Source organism: Hyperolius riggenbachi, chromosome 2 (assembly GCF_040937935.1).
Source record: "Hyperolius riggenbachi isolate aHypRig1 chromosome 2, aHypRig1.pri, whole genome shotgun sequence".
NCBI lineage: Eukaryota > Metazoa > Chordata > Amphibia > Anura > Hyperoliidae > Hyperolius > Hyperolius riggenbachi.
In genome coordinates this window covers 88,870,027-88,891,338 of record NC_090647.1, presented here as the reverse complement: position 1 = coordinate 88,891,338, position 21,312 = coordinate 88,870,027, and the positions used below count along the sequence as shown (strand labels likewise).

General features: G+C 43.9%; 1 protein-coding gene across 1 annotated transcript in view; it reads right to left on the bottom strand.

Annotated features, from left to right (window-relative positions):
- The window catches only part of LOC137545617 (cilia- and flagella-associated protein 337-like), a 217,848-nt gene that overhangs the window by 184,853 nt on the left and 11,683 nt on the right, over nt 1–21,312 (bottom strand). The window contains exons 2-5 of the mRNA XM_068267032.1: nt 13,628–13,901; nt 8,800–8,853; nt 5,346–5,429; nt 2,749–2,814 (exon numbers count right to left, since the gene is read on the bottom strand). Coding sequence (XP_068123133.1) covers nt 2,749–2,814; nt 5,346–5,429; nt 8,800–8,853; nt 13,628–13,901 — 478 coding nt within the window. The remainder of the gene's footprint in view (nt 1–2,748; nt 2,815–5,345; nt 5,430–8,799; nt 8,854–13,627; nt 13,902–21,312) is intronic.

The following is a 21,312-nucleotide window of genomic DNA, read 5'->3' as shown; positions in this document are numbered from 1 at the left end:
GTCAACCCATGGTAAAGACATAGGCAGTCTTTGTACACTTCTGTTACTGTACACGTCATTACATCTGCACCGTCACAGCAGGATCACAGCGGATGCATAATAGGCGACTCAGCAAAAGGAACAATGTGTGACCCCGTCCAGCCTTCTGATTGGCTATGGCAGCACCTCCCTGCACCCCATACTGCACAGCTCCACCATTCCAGAACATCATCCTTCATGTATAAGAATACCTCTCTTTCATGTCTGTAGTGCTTAAATGAATGGGCTTATTAGTTATTTTAGGTTCACTTTCCTTTTTCTATAAAATGTCTTGTTAGAAGCAGAGCATTATCCCAAGTGAGGTCAAACTGCTCCTATTTAGGAAGTGTATGTATAATTGGAACCTTTACACAATGAACAGCTCACCTCTTTATTATTCATCGCTAAAGTCAGTTCTTTTAGCTACTACAGGAATGTGATTCTATAAAACCACCTTCAAAGCCATGAAAATAAATGGGAGTTTTAACTATCGTTTTTTTCATCTCTCTGCCACATCTGCCAGCAAAGAGTTCATTACAGCCACCACTCCCGTATTGTTCCAGATGAAACAGACAGAATGCTGTGAGAGAACTGGCAGCGATTGGCACCAGGCAATCAGAGGAATGGATTAGCTGCACAAGCTGTAATCTCTGGTGTGGAAAGGAACGTGCTCTGACAAGTATTAATGAGACAGCGAAGAAACCTCACACAGCTGTACAGAAATATCATCTGCAAGGTCAATGCATTTATTTAAAGTGCATGGAGGGTGTCTGAAGTTCTGTCTCCTCATCACCCACACAAGGCATACAGCCACCTGCAGAAATAAGTGATATCCTGTCCATAGTTCCTGACTGACTTCCCCTTTTTCTGGTTTGCAAGCAAATTTGATGCAAATTGTATTCAACTTGAAATTGGGCTAACCGAAAAAATTATCAGGAAAGGCTTGTTCACACCTAGGGAGTTTTCGCTATTTTTTATGCCCCGGTGATTTGCAAAACTGCCATGAAAGCGCTTGTGCGATGATTCCCTATGAAAGAGTTCACAGCTCATCGGTTTGTTTCCGCCTGTACCATTTTTAGGCTTCCTGCACACTACGTGATTCTGATTCCATTTCGATTTTTAATCGATTTTCACATGCGATTCCGATTTCTGATTTTGAATCGGTACTGAATGCTGTGTTTTTTTCTGCGTTTTTCTGTTAATAGCACCCAAGGAAAATCGCAATAGCAAATCGCAATCGCAAATCGGATTTACAGTGTGCAGGGAGCCTTAGGGCAATTTTGCTACAGTGGAAGGTATAGGAAAAGCGCAAAACGCTCACAAAATCGCTTTGTGTGGCGATTGTGTTCGTGCTTTGATGAATAAATACATTGTATTTATTTATTTCCGGGTCAAGCAGTTCACTTCCTGACTTGCGTCAGGAAGTGAAAAAGCAAATCGCTCTGCAAAAACGATTTGAAATGCGCTGTACACAAAATTGAAGTGTGCAGGTAAGCGTCAGGAGGAGAAAAAAGAATGCGCACAAAAATTGATGCCGCAGCGATTTCTATTTTAGATGTGATCAAGGCCTAAGTGCATTTGACTGGTCAAATTCCAAGCTGCCTATAGGTGCCCATTAATGGTACAATTGTTCCTTGAGATTCAATCTTTCAAACCGAATTGATGGATCAAAACTAATCCGAAAGTAATTATGGATTGTTCCCGTAAACGGAACGATTTCAAAACATTTTACATTTCGATTAAATCATAAAATCCAACTTTTGGATCAATATTTTTTCCTTTTCCAATCGACCAAAGAATAATTTTTACATCGATTTGCGCCACACATGGCAGTTTCTATACAAGATATGTCAAGATCAAAACAAAAGAAAATTAGAAAATGCAGCGTACGTGTGGTTACACCGCCAGTCAGTTGGGCGCAGGGTGAGCAAAATAACAGCTCCCACAGCTGCAGCTGAAATTCCCGGCAGCGTAAAAACTATTCCCACTCCGAGTTGTAGCAACATGGAGGAAGAAGTCATTTGGGGTCCGGCGACTGCAAGAACCCCAAATAACCCTTTTGCAGGGTGGGTGCACAATATAGCATTACTGCTATAGCCGGGCCTAACTCAGTCGCCACGCAGCCAGCACCAAGTGGTGAAACCACCTAACCCAACCGCCACCACCACCACTGGCATGGGCAGGGATGCTCAAATCCGAATTTGGGTGAAACCTGGATAATTGCTATCCGGATTTCACCCAGATACTTGTGCGGGCTGGTCGGGGGGGGGGGGGGGGGGGGTTGGTCAAGCTTACCTGTCTGACGTCTTCTTCGGTCTGTCCCTCGTCGCCTCCCACGATGCGGTCCACACTGTGGTCACGTGAGTACAAACACTTCCTACTTCCGGATTGAAGGAGGAAATGTTTGTAGTCACGTGATGCGCGTGGACCGCATCGTGGGAGGCGCCGAGGGACGGACCGAAGAAGACGTCAGACAGGTAAGCTTGACCCGCCCACCCCGCACAGGTTTACTGGGTGAAATCCGGATAGCAACTATCCAGGTTTCACCCGAATTCGGATTTGAGCATCCCTGGTCGTGGGGGTTGTGGGGACTATTGTTACGCTGAGGAGCAGTAACTGACATCACTGTATTCTCTGTAATGTGTTGGGAAAGATGTCAGTGCTATATAAATGTACTGTATAATCATAACAGATCTGTGAAAATGATTTAGAAAAGCAAACAATACTCACCCACTGAATTCTCCCTGTTGCGGTAAAGTCAATTTTCATAAATAGCTTTTCAATCTGCTCATCAATCTAAAACAGAAGGCATTCAGAATATGCACATCAATCAAACACAGGCATTGTAGTAACTTAAAAGCAGCTAAGTCCCCAATACCAACACCAAGAGGACTAAAAGGAGCTCACACTTCAGGTTATAAGCCAGGCAGCTCTAGCCAGGGCAGTTTCTAGGCCATGGAGCTCCCAGGACGAGAGTGTATAACAGGGGTAGGGAACCTATGGCTCGGAAGCCAGATGTGGCTCTTTTCACGACTTCTTCTGGCTCACATACAAATCAGTAGGGGTTGATTCACTAACCTACACTGCTCAAGCAGCGCAGCTTAGTGTGGCAGCGCAAGTAACATTTTCAAAGTAGGCACGCTACTGCTGTAGCTTGCACTACTAACTTAAGCGCGCTACCCCAAATGTCCAATGGCCGCTCCAATTGTAACTTGACAGGCAGCCTATTGGGCCAAAGTGCAGGGATCTCGTCCTACATAGTGAATCAACCCCCAAGTTAGCTAGCTAATTGTAAAAGCTGCTAGTCGGTATTTCTCCTCTCTGACTCTCGGGGAAACTGCTGATGTTGCTGAAACCCAAGAGAAGCTAAAGACTTGTCTGACACTGCCGCTGCCTGGCGGATCAACTGTATACACTTCACCATGGCAACAGGGATATGAGCCCTATGGTCCCAGTTTGAAACATATTGTATGGCTCTCATTTAAAATTACATTTTAAAATATGTGGCGTTTATGGCTCTCTTAGCCAAAAAGGTTCCTGACCCCTGGTGTATAAACTGCACCCCTCCCCCCCCCCACCCCACCTAGACTTTGGAACACTATTGGGATGCAGAAGCCAGAGGTGCCTTCCAGTGTTAGGTTGCCCCCAATATAGCTAGCCAGAGGCCCCCAGTATTAGCCATTAGAGACAAAGATAATGAGGTCCTAAAGAAACAGCTGTACCACTAATAATCTCAATAAGTTATATTTGTATCCAAAACACATATACAGCAGCCATGAACATCTTAAAACAATGAAGAAATACACACACAAACAGAAGCGGTATTCCCTGAGACCAGGGCCCATATGCAATTATCTTCTTCTCCAGAGTTATCTCTTAGGAGATCATTTTCGTGTTCTCTTTAAAATAACCTTTTAGCATTTCACAGCTGAAAAAGTTCCCAAAAGTTGGTGAAAAAGTACTACCAGTATTAAAAAATGTTTGAGTATTTTCTGGCTTGCTGGGGGTTTAAAGGGCATTTTATAACAAGGTATGAAAAATTCACAGGACGCAAAGAGGCTGCATTAGTTAAGTCTGAGGGGAAATAGAGAAGCAAAACAGGACAACCCAGCATGCCCTGCAACTTCCTTTTTGTGTACTAAATGTTGTGTGTACCAAATAAGAGTGTAAGGAATCCACCTGTAAGCGCCGCCGAGACCCAGGTGGAATCTGTCACTTCCCGGTCTCGGCACTTGTTCCCCGCTGCTGGCCCTGCCAGTGACTCACAGGCCGCACATGCTGATAGGCGGAGGGCGCGTTCTCAGAACGCCCTCCGCAAATGTAAATAATAGTCAGCGGACCCGCTCAGCTAACTAGAGAGGTGTCAGCTAACCTAGTGCTTGACAGGGCTTTGCTGTGTGATTGGTTGTGCAGAAGGTGGCCGGCCAATGATTGGATTGTGAATGATTTAAATGTGCAGAGTGCTCCCAGTCATCGCCCGTGATAAGCATAGCTTTGGCTAGTTGCTGGGTGTGCACTCTTTGATTACTGATTGCTGGATATTGACCTTGGCTTGTATTTGACTATTCCTGTCTGCTGTGATTATCCCTTGCTTGCTTCCTGGATATCCCTTGTCTGCTGCCTGGACTGACCCTTGCCTGTTTACTGGATAATCTCTTGTCTGCTGCCTGGACTGACCCTAGCTTGTTTACTGGATTGTTTACAGGATATTCCTGCCTGCCGCCTGGACCGACCATTGCCTGTTACTGGATACCTCTTGTATGCTACCTGGATTGTCTATTACCTGAGAACTTGCCTGTCGACCCTGCTACTACTGATACTCGACGCTGATTGCTGCATTCCTCTTAATCCAAGTAATTCCTGTGTGATACTGCTGAACTGTTGAACTGTGTTGCTAGCCTTAGTAGTGGCTCTTGGTGGTGTATCTGTTGTCTACGCCAGCTGGTATGCCTTGCTCGCCTAAGTCCTAACTAGGGCCAGCTAGTGGTGTGCCAGGCAGGGGCAGTTTAGGTGTCAGCTAGTGGTGTGCCAGGCAGGGACAGCTAAGTGAAGAGCAAGACTTAGCCTGGGCATACATGCTGACTCCGAGAGTTGAATGATCGTTTATCAACAAGAAACGTAATAGTGATTTTAACTTTTGGATTGCCTGGTTAGAATCCTTATTACCTGTTTACCAGATAAAAATAAAGAATTGATTTTTGATTTTATGCCCGACAGTTACACTTTAATTTTTCAATGACTGGATGGCTCTAACAGCACTCTCAGTACTATATCCAATCAGCATGTTAGCAGAAATGCTGACCCATTTCCAGCCCTGAGTGACTTACAGTGCCCCGCAGCCCTGTGCTTTTCTTCATCGCCCATCTGAACTTCTCCAGGTCCAGGTACTTGTGGCCGTTTTTTTCCAGTTCCTGGAATGATCAATAGCATTGATTAGAAATAAGTGAATCACTTAACCAGCTAAAGCCTGTCAGACAATCTACAGACTGCACACACTCTCATCAAGAGAGAATTATTTCCCAGACAGTCCACATAATTAGTCTCATCTCGCCAATGCGCTTGATGAGCTGTTTTTCTGTTTTTATTAATCGCACAACAAAGTGACAGGGTAATTATGCAGGCTAAAATTACAGCAATAAACATATCACTAAAGGAACACGTTAGTTAAATATCCTCTTTTGACAGTAAGATTTGCGTTGCAGGATCAGCCCGTGCATTTTTACTGCCGCATAGTTAGGGAGACAAATTGTCAACAGAATTAAAGAGACTCTGTAACAAAATTTTCATCCTTATTTCTTCTATCCTATAAGTTCCTATACCTGTTCTAATGTGCCCTGTCTAACTGTAGCCTTTCCTAGTTGCACTGTGCACAGTGGCTGTATTATCTCTGTTATATGATCTAATCTTCTCTCGTCTGTCGGCTCTGTCAGGCTGAGGCAGTCAGGCTGGAATATGCTGTGCTGCTTGTGATTGGATAGAAGCTATGCACACCTCTCCAGGCCCCCTGCACACTCTGTATGACTCACACACTGAGCTACTCTCAGCCTATCACTTGCTATTTCTTTTGTTTGTAAACACTGCATAAAAATGGCAATTACAAGCCAGGATTGCAGCAGGGAGAAGCAGAAACAGCACAGAGGGGCCCAGGAGAACATAATGAATAGAGTGGTATGCTTTTTATTGTAAGAATTTTAGAATACAGATTCTCTTTAAAAGGGATTTAAATAAGAGCTCTCCTCACATTATGCTTGGTGTGAGGGATATGGAGGCTGCCTTATTTGTTTCCTTCTAACAGTGCACATTGCCTGGCTGTCCTGCTGATCCTCTGCCTATAATGCTAGGTACACACAATTCAATTTCCCGTCCGATCGAAGGGTAATCTGATGGGATGTTGTATCGTGTCTACATGTCACTATCGATAACGGTATCAATCTTGCAATGATAGATTCACAAAACCGACCATGTTATTGATCGATAACAGATTGGACACGTCGGAAATAATCGATTCCCTGCCATGTACTTTTAGCCATAGACACTGAACAAGCATGCAGATTAGACGTTTCTGACTGAAGTCTGACTGGATTAGCTGCATTCTTGTTGTGATTCAGGCAATTCTGACCAGAAAGATCAGCAGGACAGCCAGGCAACTGGTGTTGTTTAAACTTTAAAGTTAAATAAATGTAGCAGTCTCCTTGGGATCTTTGGCCCTTTTTTGCCTACATAGTTAAGCATTAATACCTTTCAAAGAATATTCGGCCACATAGTAAAATAAATAAAAATAAACTAGTCTCCACTCATAAATATTAGCATGATTACCCCTATTGCCCCAGTACCTAGAAAGGTGCCTCTATGTGATACAATTTATAAAAAGAAAAACAAGTATTACAAAGAAGAAGACACAGCACAACCAGGGTATACCCAAAATATAACATTTATTAAGGTCTATTCACAGTGTGTGTATTGTGCAACACATGAGCACATCGTTTCTATGTGCATGTTGGTATGGATTTGTTTATGCCACGGCATACATTTTATTGCAAGTACTGTATAAAAGAACAAACATTTAAAATATATTTTGTGTATTTTTTTATAAATAAAAAAATAAAATATTGTGCCCTTCAGTTATTCTCTAACTAAGGAACAATGTCAGCCCTCATGATTGGCAACGTAAGGTACTCTGCAAGGCAGGCAGAAGTCTTCCTACCCTTTGCAACGTACCCATGTTCGATGTGAAGGACAAAGGAATCATCTTCAAACAAAGGGCCCAGGAGGAGGTGGAGGTAACTGCGCCCAAGCATGTAAGGCAAGCCCTGGGAGGTGACCTATGGTGGAATCTGGAAGCCCCCTTCCTTCTCCCACCAGTTAATGCCTTCTTATGTCTGTGTTTTATTATTTGAGCCACATTTTCTCAGGTGCACTTCAAGCCATACTCTCTTCAGGACTCATGAGATATTTGCACTGGGACTAAAGCTGGGTTCATGCTGTCCGGATGCACAATAAAGTGGCAACAGCACATCCATGCAGGTTCAATCGCATGTCAGCGTTCGTCGTTCACATACCCTCCATTGTGCATCTAGTTCCAATGGCTTTGTCAGCCGTCCACTTTACCTGCTGACATCCATTCGGGTCTTCTGCCACTGCTGGCAACCAAACTTGGGTCCTCTGCATGGAAGAAGTGTTGGTATACAGATATGAGCACTATCAGAAGCATCAAAAGACCAATCCTGTCTGAGCACCAGGGAGGATTCTCATTGGTCCAACACTCAGTAAACCAATGAGAATCCTCCCTGGGGAGGGAGGATTCCCATTGGTTTGTTAAAAGCCAATGGGGAGCCTGGTACTTCTGCCGGGGTTATGATCTGTATACCGTTTCTTCCATGCAGAGACCCTATGTGGGTGTGTCACACCGAATTCTGTCGGCATCTACTTTGTCTGCAAAAATCACTTAGGGCCACGTTTCCACTGGAGCGGTTTCCGTTCCGAATCCGCAGAGTTTCCCGGCAGGCAAATCGCGCGTGGAAACTCTGCCATAGGTTAGTATGGCGCCGCCGGCCGAATCGCTTACCCTAGCGATTCGACCGACACTGCCCACAGTTTTCGCGCGGGAGCCTGCGAATCCCATAGCCGTGCATGGCACGGCTTCTGGGATTCGCCTGCATTCCCGCAGACCCGGAAGTGTCGCCGCGCGTCTCACTGACGCGTGCAGCACAAGTGGAAACGGGCCCTTACTGCCCATACTTGAATTTCACTTGTCAGAACTGATTTGAACGGATCTTATTTCTTTGCATAGGATCCGTTTATTATCTGTGTTCATTGCGCCAAACGGAACATTATTTTGGTACAGCGTGAACCTGGCCTTGGTAGAAGTAGAGGAAGTAAACGATTATAATGTTAATGTGGCCTTTGGGAATACAGGTAGTCCCTGACTTACGAACACCCGATTTACGAACGACCTGCCGATACGAATGGCATGGATTCTGTGTTTCCATAGGAACTAGTCACATTTTTTTTTTCAAATTGGACTTTTTGAGTAGTTTTTGAGAAAATCGATTTTAAAAAATTCAAAGAAAAAATGGTTTTTAAATTTGTATAAGCAGGCATAGAGGGCAGATGTGACACAGAGGGGGGCACTGGAGGCACAGGGGGGCACAAAGGAGGTACAGGGGACAGAGATGGCACAGTGTTCGACTTAAGAACAGATTGAAACTACAGTGCCTATCTCATTCATTAACCGGCGACGACCTGTAATGTGTTTAGTGATAAGGTGTATCAGATACGCACCTCAAAGGCTTTCTTGAGTTTGTGCAGCTGTTCAAGTGTCACTTCCTGTTCAATCTGAAAATGAAAAAATACATTGGTTACAACTTTTGCCATGCAGTAGTTCAGTCCAGGACATTATCTGCATGGAGTTTGTCTGTTCTCCCCATGTTTTTGTGGGTTTCCTCTAGGTCAGGGGTGTCGAAATCAAATACAAATTGGGACGAAATTGAGCTCTGGGACCAAGTCGCTGGCGGACCTCAATGTTTAGTTGCCACCTCTCTCCCTTATAAACTTCCCTGGTGGCTAACAGCCCTTCTCCATACTCTATACAGTTCCCTGATGTTTAGTAGTCCTCCCTCCCCTATACAGTTCCCTGGTGTCTAGCGCTGTCCCCCTCCCCATATGGCTTCCCTGGTGGTCTGGAGTATGCCATACATAATGTAAAGTGGGAAAACCACCTGAGGGCCAAATCTGATAGCTCCAAGGGCAAGATTTGGCCTACAAGCTAGAGTTTGACATTTATGGTCTAGGTGTCCTGGTTTTCTCTCTCATCCCATAAACATACTGGCAGGTTAAAGCAAACAAAACTTATAATTAAATTGAATCATCTCTGGAAATACAAATGTTTAATGCAAGTTATATGTATTACTCCTGCCACCACATTTTTACATTTAGAAATTGTTTTTTCAGCTGTGCTTGTCAGCAGTACAACTACCTAATGCAGACACGGGACCCCTACAATTGCAGCTTCCCTGTTCAGAAAGTTGGGTCTGAAATTGCATTTCCTGTGAACTAATAACGTACAATAGGTTGACCGGGCACGTGAGGGGGTAGCGTAAAGTTTTAATTATCACCAGGAAGGTATTATGGTATATTGATGACATTTTGTCAGTGTCATTTTTGGTCCCTAAGTGCATGATGTTGAGAAAATCAGCTCATTGTATCCTTTATTTCTTTTGCAGATTGTGCCAGAAGTGACTAGAGCGTGAGATGGAACAGATTGAGGCTCACAGCATGATAAAAGTCCTGCATTTGAAGGGCAATAGTGCCCAACCCAAAAAAATCCTCTTCATCCTGTTCCAACGGTGTCAATACCTGTCTTGAAAGTTTACACTGTGTTTCTGGAAAGGGGTTAGCAAACGTGTAACCCAGCGTGCAGACACCTAATTCATCATGAATAATTTTCCACACACTACCGTAACTGAGGCCAGTTTCATACATGGTCATTTGGATGATTGTTCGTCTGTCTTCCAGGATTAAACACTCCATTTTCTTCACTGTGGCTGCACCATCCTTCCACTTAGGAAGTTCTTTTCCACTTGACAATAGTGTCATAAGACAAGCAATCAATTCCATAAACTGCCATCAAGTCATTACGAATTTTCTGGGCACTATTACCCTTCAAATGCAGGAACTTTATCACACTACTATATTCAATCTTTTTCATCTCACATTTTAGTCACTTCTGTGGCACAAGCTGTAAAAAGAAATAAAGGATGCAATGAGCTGATTTTCTAAACATCATGCAATAGAGACCAATGATGACACTGACAAAATGTAATCAACTGTATGATACCCTCTCATAGGGCACAGAGGTGAAGCGTTATAAGTGTTAACAAATGCAGGAGGCGGCTTAGTGTTAGGCAGCGGGGTCCGGAGGGGGAGAGTGTTATGCAGTGGGAGGGGTTAGTGTGTGAGGTAGACACAGGCAGAGGGGTTTGTATACATTACCTGGTCCCCGATGATCGTTTCTCTCCACTTCCTACTTAGTTTGATTGAGTCTGGCAGCCAGCCAATCACCATGCAGCTTCAGTCCCCGCATGGTGATTGGCTGGCTGCAGGACTCTGGCAAACTAAACAGGAAGTGGAGAGAAGACGGGATCGCCAGGACCAGGTAATGTATGAGAGATGCCGATAATGACATCTGATTACTAAAGGTATTTAAAGTTTCAGGACATTTCTGAAACGTTAAATAACTTTAGTAGCAAGATGCTATTATCGGCATCACCGCGCGCCATTTTTCACAGGCGCCATTTTTCACTGTACCCGTCATGTGACACAGGGGAGAGATCAAATTACAAATTATGATTAGACACAAATGAGGGGGTATTAAACAGGTTAAACTTTCTAAATACATACAGGTTGCACTTCTCTATGTTTTCCTTTTGTCCCGTGCAAGAGTTCAGGTCCAGTTTAATATGGTAAACCTGAGCCAAAACCATTTATATAGCAATATACAGACCTTAGTCATAAAGTTCGCTTAGCCCCTTCCTACCTTACTAAGGTACTCTTATTGGACAATCATTCTCGTAACTGCTGACTATTAGAAGCGGCTCAGTGAGGTAGGAGAAGGCGGCCACAATTTAAGACCCAAGCCAAAATTTATCTGGAAACACAGTTGGACAGTTTCAATCAATTAAAGGACCACTGTCAGGAAAAATTGTAAAATACATAATTTAAAATGTACATTTCTCCGAAAGTAAAATGCATTGTAAATTACCTTTTTCCTATGTTGCCTACAGTAGGTAGTAAAACAATGACAGATCTACAGATTTTGGACTAGTCCATCCCCTCATGGAAGATTCTTAGTATTACCTTTATGCTTTACAAAATAACTTCCTGGAAAGGATCTATACAAAGATGCCGGGCAGCCTCCCTTCTCTTTTGCACACTATTTAAATAAATACCTGATAACCCCCCATAAGGAAATGGACTAGTCCAAAACCTACCAGTTCTGTCAGATTTTTCTACCTACTGTGACAGTGGCATAGGAAAAAAAGTAATTTATAGTGTATCTTACTCTGGAAGAAATGTACTTTTTTATGTATGTATTTTTAATCTTACAATTTTTCTCAAAAGTTGCCCTAGTTATGGTCTGGGAGGTCAACTCTCTTCCTGTTGGCATGAGCAGCCATAACCAGGCACATGACACAACTTGCACCAGTGCCCATGCTTTTCCAGGGATTACTCTTATTTTTTTCTGTTTCATAAATGCAATAACAATGTGAGCTCCCTTGGTAAATTTAAAGCCTTGCAAAACATTTGACTTTTATTATGTTATGAAAAATGATAATCTGTTTAGAGGTATCCAACTGGTTTCATAAGTGAATAAAATATGCTTTATAAACAAACACAGATGCTGGCATTAAAGTGACCTCTGAGGGTGTCACAGTGTCTCCGATTCCTGTACTTGCTGTTCCTCTAAAAATCACCTTAAAACGCACAAAAAGGAGGATAACATTTACTGGCATTGGCTGATATGTATAATAAACTGTGGGAGTCTAGTCTCCTGCCAACCATTGTGAAAATAAAATGGAATGATTTAGCCCCTCATCTGCGTTGGTCACTAACTAAGTACGAGAGGACCAGCCTTTGAACCTAAAATTAATAATATGTTTGAAACAAATAAACCCAATAACAGCATGGAATGCTAATCTGCAGCTTCTAAAGATAGCGATAATCTTGCAAGTTCTAGAGGCACAGATGCAAGGGTAAGGGCTGGTTCACACAGATGCCTGACCCAGCTGCTAGCAGCAGCCCAACATCTCATTCCAAATGCTTTGCAGAAAAGCATTTATCGGCTTTCGGCAGCACTTTCCGGCATGCAGCGTTTTTCATCCCCACAGGAGAACACGGAAGCGCGGCGGTAAACAATTTAAGCGCTGAGCAGACAACGGCAAAAATCAGAGTCAAAATGGTGGTTGCCTAAACGACAGTAAGCAGTAGTACCAACGGCTGTCCATTCATCTGAGTGGTGAATTAGAACGTGAGGTTTGCTGGATTGCAAAAGGAGCTATCAAAGTTGGCTGTCTATGGGTAGGGTGCTTGGTTGGTGCCACTCTGTGGTCCACTCTGGTGGTGGGATGATCTGGCAATAGGGGTGACAAGAGAAAAAGAGTGCACTCAGTGGTGTCAGTGGAGTTAGGTGGAGCAACCTCACCTAAATCTCATGGATCCGTTGCAGAACGACAAGTATGAATGGTTCCTATTTATAAAATAGGAGCCATTCACTGTCTGTTTAGCGATGAGTGGAGAATGGACAAAAATGTACGTTCTTTGCTCTATTGGGAACACAGTTTTCTTCACAGCCATAGTTCAAAAGCCTAAATTTTTCTATGCGTGACTGCATGAAAATTAATCCAGGGATTCAATAGGACTGCCATCTGAATGCTTTTTTCCCCTTTCATAGCTAAATGGCCTACACATTTTCAATGTTTCTCTTCTTTTTTTAAACCCAAACTCTGGCCCTTATCCAATTAACTTTTCTCTCGAGTTTTCTCCCTGGAGATAATGTTTTATCTTCTTTACAAAGTAACTTTTCAGCACTTAGCTATTGAAAAAATACTAAAAGTGAAAAAGTACAATATCAAACTTTTTTTGAGTAATTTCTTGCTCAATGTGAAGTATTATTGGTAAGGTTGGAAAATATCTCCTTGGAAAAAAACTCAGGAGAACAGTTATTAGGGTGTGTGTCTATGTAAATATTTAACCAGGAAGAGTTCCTGGGAGCAAAGCCAGTAAATCTGGTTCCTTGCTGAAAATGTAAAGAATTATTGCATATATATATATATATATAGTTAACCTGCTAGTTTTATCTCCTCACCCTTAGTTTAAAGTCTGTCACCCCCAGAGCAGTTTCTTCTATAGTGTTGGGAGTGTCCTACTGTAGACAACTTTATGATAGCAATTTGCCTCTATCATCTCCAGTCTGTAGGTATTGGTTTTACCATTGGTGTATTTCACTGGCCCCATCCTCAGATGGTAAAGGACCATATAGCAGTGTTTTCAGTTAGGAGTACAAATTTCTTGCCTGTCAACAGTCCCTAGGAAAACAGGAGGGAAAACAAACCTTCTCTCTCCTGAGGCTCCTGGCGGGGTCAGAGAAATTCTGTAAACTCTCCAGGACATTGTCCACCAGCCCCAAGGAATATCTCCTCTGGTGTCTTCTGATCATCTCCTTCTCCAGCCATTCTGGGGGACTTTGATCTTCTTCCTCAGAATCACCAGTAATATCAGTAGCGGATGGTGCCTGGACCCTGGCTATTCCTACAGCAGTTCTTGCCCTTTGCTGTGCAGATTGGTTCGAAGTGGCTCCAGCAGCATATCGTATTTCACTGAAGAGACTGCACAATAAAGAGACAGAATTTATTAGGGATGTAATTTAACTTTTCTAATTAAATAATTTTATCAAAACGTATGATCAAGTAGGTGGATGGGGAAAGGCAAGTCTGTCGTTGCTGAAATAGGTAGCAATAGAGGCTCACTGCCTCATCCGCTAACCCAGTGTCTCCCTCCCTAACGTCTCCAAACCATTACCCTCTAGATTGTAAATTTGCAGGAGTAGGAACCTCCTCCTAGTGTTTCCTATTCTGTTGTAACTTATCATATGAACATATATCAATACAATAGTACAATAATACAATAACATTTCTATAGCGCTTTTCTCCCATAGGACTCAAAGCGCTTAGGCTCTCTCAGATTCAGTAATTGGTAGTAGGATGAAGTATTCACACAACAAAAGTTATATTTCTGCAAATGCCAAACTGAACAGGTGGGTTTTCAGTCCGAATTTAAACACGTCCAGGGACAGAACTGTCCTGATCTTTTGAGGTAAGGAGTTGCAAAACGTAGGGGAAGCATGACAGAAGGCTCTGGGACCAAAAGTTTCCAAGTGGACTCTGGGTATGACTAGATTATTAGAACCTGTGGATCTGAGAATGCAGGGATTGCTACACAGCTGTAACATTTCATTAATGTATCCAGGGCCCAGATTATTCAGTGATTTAAATGTCTGTAGGCCGATCTTGAATAGGACCCGCCATTCTATAGGTAGCCAGTGAAGGGAGTGCATACTGGTGTTATGTGGCAGTGATGGAGTTGGATGGTTAGCAGTCTGGCAGCAGTATTCTGTATCAGCTGTAGGCGGTACAAGTCTTTTTTTGGAAGGCCAGTGTAGAAAGCATTGCAGTAGTCCAGTCGGGAGGTAATGAAATCATGAACTAAAGTTAGTAGATCTTCTGGGGGGATGAGGTGTTTGATTTTTGCGATGTTCTTAAGGTGAAAATAGGATGATTTCACCAGAGCAGAGATGTGAGTTCGGAAGTTTAAATCCCCATCAATTAGAACTCCCAGGCTACGCACAAAGCTGTGTAGATCTGTGCCTCCTATTCCCAATATCAATATAGGTGTTATCTCAAGCCACACCTCAACTATGTATGTATTTGTACTTGTATTGCTTAATGTGCTGATTGTACAGAATTTTAAACTTCTCAATCATTTTATTATTATTATTATTTAGTATTTATATAGCGCCGACATATTACGCAGCGCTGTACAGTGTATATATATATATATATATATATATATATATTGTCTTGTCACTAACTGTCCCTCAAAGGAGCTCACAATCTAATCCCTACCATTGCCATATGTCTATATTATGTAGTGTAAGTACTGTAGTCTAGGGCCAATTTTAGAGGGAGCCAATTAACTTATCTGTATGTTTTTGGAATGTGGGAGGAAACCGGAGTGCCCGGAGGAAACCCACGCAGACACGGAGAGAACATGCAAACTCTTTGCAGATAGTACCCTGGCTGGGATTCGAACCAGGGACCCAGCGCTGCAAGGCGAGAGAGCTAACCACTACGCCACCGTGCTGCCCAATCATGTATCTATGCTCCCAACTACAGTGGCTTGCAAAAGTATTTGGCCCCCTTGAAGCTTTCCACATTTTGTCACATTACTGCCACAAACGTGAATCAATTTTATTGGACTTTCACGTCAAAGACCAATACAAAGTGGTGTACACGTGAAAAGTGGAACGAAAATCATACATGATTCCAAACATTTTTTACAAATAAATAACTGCAAAGTGGGGTGTGCATAATTATTCAGCCCCCTTTGGTCTGAGTGCAGTCAGTTGCCCATAGACATTGCCCGATGAGTGCTAATGACTAAATAGAGTGCACCTGTGCGTAATCTAATGTCAGTACAAATACAGCTGCTCTGTGACGGCCTCAGAGGTTGTCTAAGAGAATCTTGGGAGCAACAACACCATGAAGTCCAAAGAACACCCCAGACAGGTCAGGAATAAAGTTATTGAGAAATGTAAAGCAGTCTTAGGCTACAAAAAGATTTCCATCCATCCCACGGAGCACTGTTCAAGCGAGCATTCAGAAATGGAAGGAGTAATGCCACAACTGTAAACCCACCAAGTCAAGGCCATCCACCTAAACTCACAGGCCAAACAAGGAGAGCGCTAATCAGGAATGCAGTCAAGAGGCCCATGGTGACTCTGGACAAGCTGCAGAGATCTACAGCTCAGGTGGGGGAATCTGTCCATAGGACAACTATTAGTCATGCACTGCACAAAGTTGGCTCTTATGGAAGAGTGACAAGAAGAAAGCCATTGTGAACAGAAAAGCATAGGAAATCCCGTTTGCAGTTTGCCACAAGCCATGTGGGGGACACAGCAAACATGTGGAAGACGGTGCTCTGGTCGTATGAGATCAAAATTGAACTTTTTGGCCAAAATGCAAAACGCTATGTGTGGCAAAAAACTAACACTGCACGTCACTCAAAACACAACATCCCGACTGTCAAATATGGTGGAGGCAGCATCATGCTCTGGGGGTGCTTCTCTTCAGCAGGGACAGGGAAGCTGGTCAAAGTTGATAGGAAGATGGATGGAGCCAAATACAGGGCAATCTTGGAAGAAAACCTCTTGGAGTCTGCAAAAGACTTGAGACTGGGGCGGAGGTTCACCTTCCAGCAGGACAACGACCCTAAACATAAAGCCAGGGCAACAATGGAATGGTTTAAAACAAAACATATCCATGTGTTAGAATGGCCCAGTCAAAGTCGAGATCTAAATCCAATCGAGAATCTGTGGCAAGATCTGAAAACTGCTGTTCACAAACGCTGTCCATCTAATCTGACTGAGCTGGAGCTGTTTTGCAAAGAAGAATGGGCAAGGATTTCAGTCTCTAGATGTGCAAAGCTGGTAGAGACATACCCTAAAAGACTCTCAGCTGTAATTGCAGCAAAAGGGGGTTCTACAAAGTATTGACTCAGGGGGCTGAATAATTACGCACACCCCACTTTGCAGTTATTGATTTGTAAAAAATGTTTGGAATGATGTATGATTTTCGTTCCACTTCTCACGTGTACACCACTTTGTATTGGTCTTTCACGTGGAATTCCAATAAGATTGATTCATGTTTGTGGCAGTAATGTAACAAAATGTGGAAAACTTCAAGGGGGCCGAATACTTTTGCAAGCCACTGTATCTGTTTTTTACTATGTACACCTCTATCTAAGATGTTGGCCCTATGTAAATAATAATAATAGGGGTTTGTCAGGGGTGAAACCTTGTAGCCGCTGGAGCTGCATATAGAAACCCAAATTATGAAGAGCAAAATTGTGTAGAAAAGGTAAATAAACTGATAAACTGAAGACTTTATAAAGACAGTCAGATGGTGTCTGCTGGCCTACAAGTAGTGTTGCTTGGATACCCCCCGATCACGGATTCAAATAAATCCGGCCACGGCAGTCCCAAAAATCTGCATAAGCCGTGATTGTGATCTGAAAACTGAATGACGGATTTGACTCAAATTTTATCCGTGATTGCCTGTAATCCGGATTTGACTTGAATGCTAATAGCAAAACCCCCATACAAGCCCCAATCCCCAGAATTGCATGGATTATAGAGGTGATCAGTGGGTACAACTTACAAAAAACTTTTTTTCAAAAAGACTTTATAGTTTTTGAGAAAATCTAATTTAAGTTTTCCAATGAAAAAGTATTTGTGATTAAATCCCGCCAAAACCCGCCGACTTTAGCGGTTAATTGGAAAGCCCCCTAACATGCTTTAAGCACCAAATTTGCAGGATATGTTAACCTCTTGCCGACCGCTCCACACCAATTAGCGTGAATTGCGGCGGCAACTCCAGGACCACTCCACACCGATTGGCGTGAATGGCTTCTTATGGGGCTTGCAGGAAAGCGCACGATTATCTAAAAAACTGTAAGGTCTTTTTGGGAAAAAAATGTCCCTTGTTCCCAATGTTCTACTTAATATATCCTGTAAATTTGGTATTTATATCATGTAAAGGGGCTTATAATCACGGCTATTTTTTCCATGATCACAGGCCAAATACGCAGAAAAACTGCCGCATCCTTGATTGAATTCCGTGATCGATTTCCGATCACGGAATTGGATCACGATGTCGGATAGTGAAAAAATGCTCGTGCACAGATTGTATCCGAGCAACACTACCTCCATGCCCATTAGCCTCTCCAGGAACCATTGCTGCTGTAAAGTTTGGCTCCCCTACTAGTGATTTCACAGTTTTTTTCATTTAGAGGTTACAAATCTAAAGGTGCCCATTAATTGTAAAATTTTTCACTAAATGTGAACTTTCGGTGCGATTTAAATGATCGTAACTAATTGGAAGGAAATCGATTGTTCACATTTACTGAACGATTCTCTCTTCGATCATGAAATCCAACTTTTAGATCGGTTTTTATCCTATTTAGCAATCAACCAAAGAATCGTTCCTTATCGACTGTCTTCATAAATGGCACATTTTCTATACAATTCAATGCTAAAAATCGCATCGAAAAATCACATTTGGTGAAAAAAATTGTACCGTTAATGGGCACCTTTAGACCTACAGTTCCTCTACAACTGTAAACCGATCAGCCACAACATTTATCCATTGACAGGAGAAGTGAATGACACTGAGTATCTCATTACAGCAATACCTGGCAAGAGGTGGGATACAATAGTCAGTTCTAGAAAGTGATGTATTAGAAGCAGAAAAAATGGCCATGTGTAAGGATCTAAGCAACTTTAACAAGCACCGAATTGTGATGGCTAGATGGTGGGTCACAACATCCCCAGAATGGCAAGTCTTGAGTGGTGTTCCCGGTAGGCACTGGTCAGTACCTATTAAAAGTGGTCTGAGGAAGGACAAGCAGTCAACCAGTGACAGGGCCAAGGCCAGCCAAACGTCACTGAAGGCTGGTCCATCTGCTCTGATGCTACAGAAATGCTACTGTAACACAAACTGTTGAAAAACATATTGATAGCCATTACAAAATACTGAGTGCATAACAGCTTGCTGCAAGTGGAGCTATGTAGCCGCAGATCAGTCTGAGTACCCATACTGACCCCTGTCTATCACCACTGCCCATTCTAATCCTTGTCCACCACCAGTGTCCATAATGACACATGTCCACCACCAGTATCCATACTGGACCCTGTCCACCACCACTGTCTATACTGACCCCTGTCCACCACCACTGTCCATACTGACCCCTGCCCACCACCACTGTCCATACTGATCCTTGACCCCCACCAGTATCCATACTGATCCCTGTCCACCATCAGTGTCCATAAAGACACATGTCCACCACCAGTGTCCATACTGGACCCTGTCCAGCACCACTGTCCATACTGATCCCTGTCCCCCACCACTGCCCATAATGATCCCTGTCCACCACCAATGTCCATAATGGAACATGTCCACCACCAGTGTCCATACTAGACCCTCTCCACCACCACTGTCCATACTGACCCCTGTCCAACACCACTGTCCATACTGACCCCTGTCCCCCACCAGTGTCCATACTGACACCCGTCCGGCAGCACCAAAAGGACCTACAATGAATTTGTGAGTCTCATAACTAAACCATGAAGCAATGAAAGAAGTTGACCTGGTCTAATGAATCATCTTTTATTTTCAGATCAATTCATACTTGCCCGGGACTTCCTCTAGCCCTCAGGTGTCAAACTCAAGCCATGCGGGCCGAATGTGGGCCTCCTTGCCATTTTATGTGGTTCTTGAAAGCTTCAAATGAGCAGTATTGTAAGCAGTAAAGCATACTGTCTTCACATCCAGAGGAGCACGCTGGTGACATTGCCAGTTTGAGCTGGCTTCAGCAACAACCCATGGAACCCTACCCACAAATTTAACATGGGGCCTCCTCCTGGGATGTAACCCAATGTGGCTGGTAAAACACTCTCCCCACATTGCAGAGTAGTGCAGTGGATCAGTGTAATATTTACCTGCTCCCAGGGGCATTGCTAGGCCCAAAGATCAGTGACACATGCCCTGGATATATTCGGGGGTGCCCTGGATGTCACCAGGGAGCGCCGGCTGTGGTGCCTCCATGGTGGGCATGCTGAAAACTGTGGTGCATCAGTCGGGGGTATGCTGGGTGCTGTGCTGGCTCTATGTTGGCATTTGGGGTGCTGTGGTGCCAAGCTGTGCTCTGTGATGCCTTTATGGGGGACATGCAGGGAAAAGTAATTTCGTTGTGTTACACAAAGTGATTGAATCTTGAAAACTGTGGTTCTTTTGTGTTCTTTTGTGGGGTCATGCTGGGAGTTGTGGTGCCTCATTGGGAGGCCCGTGAGAGCATGTGAGGGAGTCCACTAGATTAGAAGGTCAGGGAATGCTATGGGGGACTGCTTGACAACCTGGCAGTAGGCCAGACAAGCCAGCACAGAAGCTAGGTATCTCTGCCTATTTATGTTTAAGTGACACTGCCTGCCTATTTATGTGATATGCTGCACTTTCGTTTTGTTTTTTTGTATTACTGGAGAGGGGGGCTTCATCCAACATTTTGCTGGGCAGGCCTACTTAGACTGCTGTTAAGGTCATTTAAATTTGGCTCCACCCATGCCAACACCCACATTCTGCATGGCCACACCCATTTTCTGACTGGAGAGCCCGAAAGTGCCCCGGATCTCTTAGGATCCTAGCAAAGCCCCTGCCTGCTCCAGCTCTGCGTCGTGTCTCTTCTAGTCTTCCTGGTAGCTGCATGCTCTGTGCTTTCATACCTCTTTCTCCCGATCACATGACATGCTTCAGGAGTAAGGTATGCAGCATAGAGTGTGTGGAGCACTGGGGCAGGTAAATATTAAACGGCTCCACTGTGCTGCTCTGCAGAAGAAGAAGGAGTGGGCCCCCCATGGTCGCCATAGTTATGCCGCTTAGTTTGAGACTGCTCAATAAATGTTAAGTCGTAATAAACAGTTTACCCGCGAATATGTTTTAGATTTTGGTTCCTTTCGTTATTGAGTTTGACACCCCTGCCTAGCCCCATGAGATGCATGGGCACCCTCACCGTCCTCTCCAGCCGCTCCAGTCTCTCGTTATCCCCACCAGTAATCTGGCCAATCGCGGCCAGTCATGCTTTTCTGAGCATGCGTAGCCCAGCTGTGCGCCACCTTCGCGCTCCCTCACCTGGGAGCGTTCTGCGCATACGCAATACTACTGCGCAGGAACAACATGCTCCCGACTGCAGGAGTGTGATGGAGGGAGAGGGCGTGGTCGAGCCAAACATGTGCAGAAGAGTGCGACTGGCCAGAATACTGTTAGGGATAACAAGAGAATGGAGCGGCTGGAGAGGACGACAAGGGAGCCCACACACCTCATGGGGCTAGAGCAGAGGTCCCCAAACATTTTCGGTCAAGGGCCGGGTCAACATACTTCAGACTGCTGGTGGACCGGAACATACATAAAA